At 42.9% G+C, this 4,306-nt stretch overlaps 1 protein-coding gene across 1 annotated transcript; it reads left to right on the top strand.

The window, feature by feature from the left end:
• The first annotated feature begins 241 nt into the window (after positions 1-241).
• LOC116888887 (germ cell-less protein-like 2) lies at positions 242-1,738 on the top strand. The gene has a single exon (XM_032890150.1). The coding sequence runs from the start codon at positions 242-244 to the stop codon at positions 1,736-1,738; it is 1,497 nt and encodes a 498-aa protein (XP_032746041.1).
• Positions 1,739-4,306: the final 2,568 nt, after the last annotated feature.

The following is a 4,306-nucleotide window of genomic DNA, read 5'->3' as shown; positions in this document are numbered from 1 at the left end:
GGGAGGAGGAGGAGGGAGGAGGAGAGGAGAGGGAAAAGTAGGGTGGTTGCACTCCACAGATTTCAAAGGGGCAGGCCTCCAGTTCAGGCAGAGCACCGTGGACAATGAAAGAATGCTCTGCCTTCTCTGTGACGTCTCAGTCTGTAGGAGAGAAACCCAGTGAGCCTAGAGCAGGACTGGCAGACTACAGCAATGCCATGATCAAGAAGCCTCTGCAAAGTCTGTTCTAAAGGTTTCATCAATGGGGCACCCAAACAGCAGGGTCTTGAGGGAGGGATTCCAGTCTGGTGGAATACCACAGCCAGAAGCCACAGCTGGACCCAGTCGCGAGTCCTGGCATGCATGGCGAAAACTGAGCAATTCGGTCAATTTGGGACCGAGCCCGGACATCCATGAACCTCAAAACCAGGGATTTAGTTTACTTCAAGTTCTCAACTACATCTACAGGAAAAGGATTAAGATCTCATCTAACTATGCTTATGAAAATTTATTTTTGAACGGGAACGACAGCGACATTAAAGTCTGTGCCCTGGGAAGAACATGGTGTCTACACAAAGTATTTCTATGTCACTCGGGCTACTTTGCTAACATCCTCAAAGGTATTTGGAAAGAATCACGAAATGGTGTTATTCGGCTGCTAATTAGGAACGAGGATATTGATACCAGATCTCTGCACTTTGTGTTTGGTTCTTTGTACACCGATGAGAACTTGTCACTAACACCTCTGGAAGTTCCTCGAGTTTTGGCAGCAGCGTGCCTGCTTCGGGTGGATCGAGTAATTCGGCAGTGTGAGGAGATCATGAAGAGGACCATCAATAGGAACACCGCATGCTCCTACTATCTAGCAGCAGAAACCTATAGGTTAAAAGCCGTAAAGACCGAATGTTTCCAGTGGCTTCTCCATAATTTGATGGTACATCCAAGTGTGGCCCTCTACAAGGCAGTGGATTTGAAGTTGATGTATCTCCTTACATCTTCTTCTCAATTACTAGTGATGCAAAAGGAGATCGATGTATACACCGCACTGAAAACATGGATGTTCCTTTATCTCAATCCATGCTGGAATGGAACCATGAAAGAGCTTTTAGATCATACTAACAACTGGCTTTACACCTACATGGGATACATTGATAACATCAGTTTTCTTGAAAGTGAAGAAGGACTAATATTTCAACCAGTGTTTAAAAAATTGAGGTTTCAGCACATCATCTGTGACTTGGCCTCCACAAGTGTTCTCGAGCGTGATCGTCTAATACCTGTAGAATGGCTGTCGCCTATTTATAAACATCAGTGGCTGACTTTACTGCAAGCACAAGAATACGGCACAATTGGACCACAAACGATCAATGAAGAAGAACTTGAACAGAACACGATGAGGTGTGGCAAAAGGATCCCCAAAGATGGTAGATACACTTGGAAGTGGTCTGCTGGTAGACTTTGCTTTCCTTTACGTGTCACCTTTACCAGCCACGGTGTAATTTTGAGGCAAAGACATCAGGAGTGTGATGGTTCCTCCTGCCAAAACCACATCCGAAATGTCGTATTCAGAATAACTTTGGTGTGTTTTGATTCCAACGAAAAAATAACTTTCATTAAAACAACAGGTTATAAAATCCTTACCTTTGAATTTAACGAGGAGCAAACTGTAATGAAATTGGATGCGGAAGCTCTAACCTTTCCTTTGTATATATTCGGCAATTTCCTGTTCTTAAACCTAGGAAATGCTGAAAACAAGTAATCTTTTCAGTTATTAGTCTGTACTAGTGTTTTGCAAACATCGAATGGCTCATTTAATCTGAAGGCTGTGTCATGAATAGAGTGAGGAAGACCAACAAAAAATTGAAACTTCTTGCAAGTCTAGTATCACCAGAAGTGACTGCTTTCTATCAGCACCTTATTTCCATGTGTTTCCAAAGAAAATTTTCACTTCCAACAAAATATTTGTCAAGTCAAATCAGATGAAGCCAGTCCTCTGATTTTCATTCACCACCAAGAGTCAAGCTTCGAATGGAAATAAGAGACTATATTTGCAAGGAAAAACATCTCAATTAACTTGTTTAGTAATTTGACCCTAGCTAAAGTTGAGACAAAATAAAATGCACTCCATTGCTGAAACTGTTGTGAATCATTACTTTCAGTAGACAATAATATAAGATGTAAATCATTGGCAAAACCCAATGACTGAGATTAGTCACTGTTGGTATAGGTTTTCTTTATTTAATGTTTTTGGGGATATTTTATGTATTTACATTTAAAATATTATCCACTTTCCCCCCTATAGTCCTTCCCTCCACCTCCTCATGCTTCTATGAGGATGCTCCCACTCCTACCCATCCACTCCTACCTCAACACCCTGGCATTCCCCTACACTGGGCCTCACTGAACCAAGGGCTTCTCCTCCTATTGATGCCAGACAAAGCCATCCTCTGCTACATATGCAACTGGAGCCATGGGTCCCTCCATGTGTACACTTTGGTTGGTTTATTCCCCCTGAGCTCTGGGTGATCTGGTTGGTTGATATTGTTGGTCTTCCTATGAGGTTGCAAACTCCTTCAGCTCCTTCAGTCCTTTCTATAACTCCTCCGTTGGGGTCCCCGTGCTCAGTCAGATGGTTGGCTGCAAGCATCCTCATCTGTATCAGTAAGGCTCTGGCAGAGCCTCTCAGAAGAAATCCATATCAGGCTTCTGTGAACAAGCACTTCTTGGAATCAGCAATAGTGACTGGGTTTGGTGGCTGCATATGGGAAGGAACCCCAGGTGGGGCAGTCTCTATATAACCTTTCCTTCTGTCCCTGCTCCACTCTTTGTTTCTGTATTTCCTCCCAAGATTATTTTGTTCCCCCTTCTAAGAAGGACTAAGGCTTCCACATTTTGCTCTTCCTTCTTCTTGAGCATCATATGGTCTGTGAATTGTTTTGTGGGTATTCTGAGCATTTGTGTTAACATCAACTTATCAGTGAGTGTATACCATGTCTGTATACTTTTGTGACTAGGTTACCTCACTCAGGATGATATTTTCTAGTTTAATCCATTTTCCTAAGAATTTCATATAGTCATTGTTTTTAATAGCTGAGTGGTACTTCATTGTGTAACCTTTGTGTATACACAATGTGCAAATATAACACATTGTGAAAATATACCGTATTTTCTATATCCATTCCTTGGTTGAAGGATATCTCAGTCCTTTCCAGCTTCTGGCTATTATAAATAATGCTGCTATGAACACAGTAGTGCATTAGTCCTTGTTATATGTTGGAGCATCATTTGGGTATATGCCCGGGAATGGTATAGCTGGGACCTTAGGAAATACTATGTCCAATTTTCTGAGGAACCTCCAGACTGATTTCCAGAGTGGTTGTACCAGTCTGCAATCCCACTAACAATGGAGGAGTGTTCCTCTTTCTCCACATCACCACCAGCATCTGTTGTCGCCTGAGTTTTTGATCTTAACCATTCTGACTGGGGTGAGGTGGAATCTCAGGGATGTTTTGATTTGAGTTTCCTTGATGACTAAGGATGCTGAAAATTTCTTTAGGTGCTTCTCAGACATTTGACGTTCTTCAGTTGAGAATTCTTTGTTTAGTTCTGTACCTAATTTTTTTTGGTGGGGGATTCTTTGGTTTTTGTTTTGTTTATTGGATATTTTTAAAATTTACATTTCAAATGTTAATCTATTTCCCCGTTTCCCATCCATAAACCCCCTATTCTATCACCCTTTTCTTGTATAAGGGTGTCCCCCCTCTTCAACCACCCTGCTTTCCAACCTCCCTGCTCTGACATAACCCTACACTGGGGGTGCCAGACTTGGCAGGACCAAGGACTCCTCCTTCCATTGAAGCCAAACAAGGCCATCCTCTGCTACATAAGCGCTCGAGCCATGGGTCTGTTCATGTGTACTCTTTGTAGGGTGGCTTAGTCCCTGGAGGTCTGGTTGATTGGTATTGTAGTTCTTAATGGGTTGAAAACTCATTCAGCTCCTTCAATCCTTTCTCTAACTCTGCCATTGGGGACCTGTTCTCAGTTCAGTGGTTTGCTGTGAGCATCCCCCTCTGTATTTGTCAGGCTCTGGCAGAGCCTCTCAGGAGACAGCTATATCAGGTTCCTGTCAGCATGCACTTCTTGGCATCAGCAATATTGTCTGGGCTTGGGGGCTGTATATGGGCTGGGTCCCCAGGTGGGGAAGTCTCTGGATAGCCTTTCCTTCAGCCACTGCTCCAAACTTTGTCTCCATATATCCTCCTGTGAATATTTTTGTTCCCCCTTCTAAGAAGGACTCAAGCATCTGTATTTTGGTTATCCTTCTTGA

The sequence above is a fragment of the Rattus rattus genome, chromosome X, assembly GCF_011064425.1.
Source record: "Rattus rattus isolate New Zealand chromosome X, Rrattus_CSIRO_v1, whole genome shotgun sequence".
Lineage (NCBI taxonomy): Eukaryota > Metazoa > Chordata > Mammalia > Rodentia > Muridae > Rattus > Rattus rattus.
Note: the sequence above shows the minus strand (reverse complement) of the source record. Positions and strands in the feature narration are given on the sequence as shown.

Bases quoted from the DNA above. Each gene is read 5' to 3' on its own strand.
- LOC116888887 (XM_032890150.1), top strand. From the start codon at position 242: ATGGGGCACCCAAACAGCAGGGTCTTGAGGGAGGGATTCCAGTCTGGT.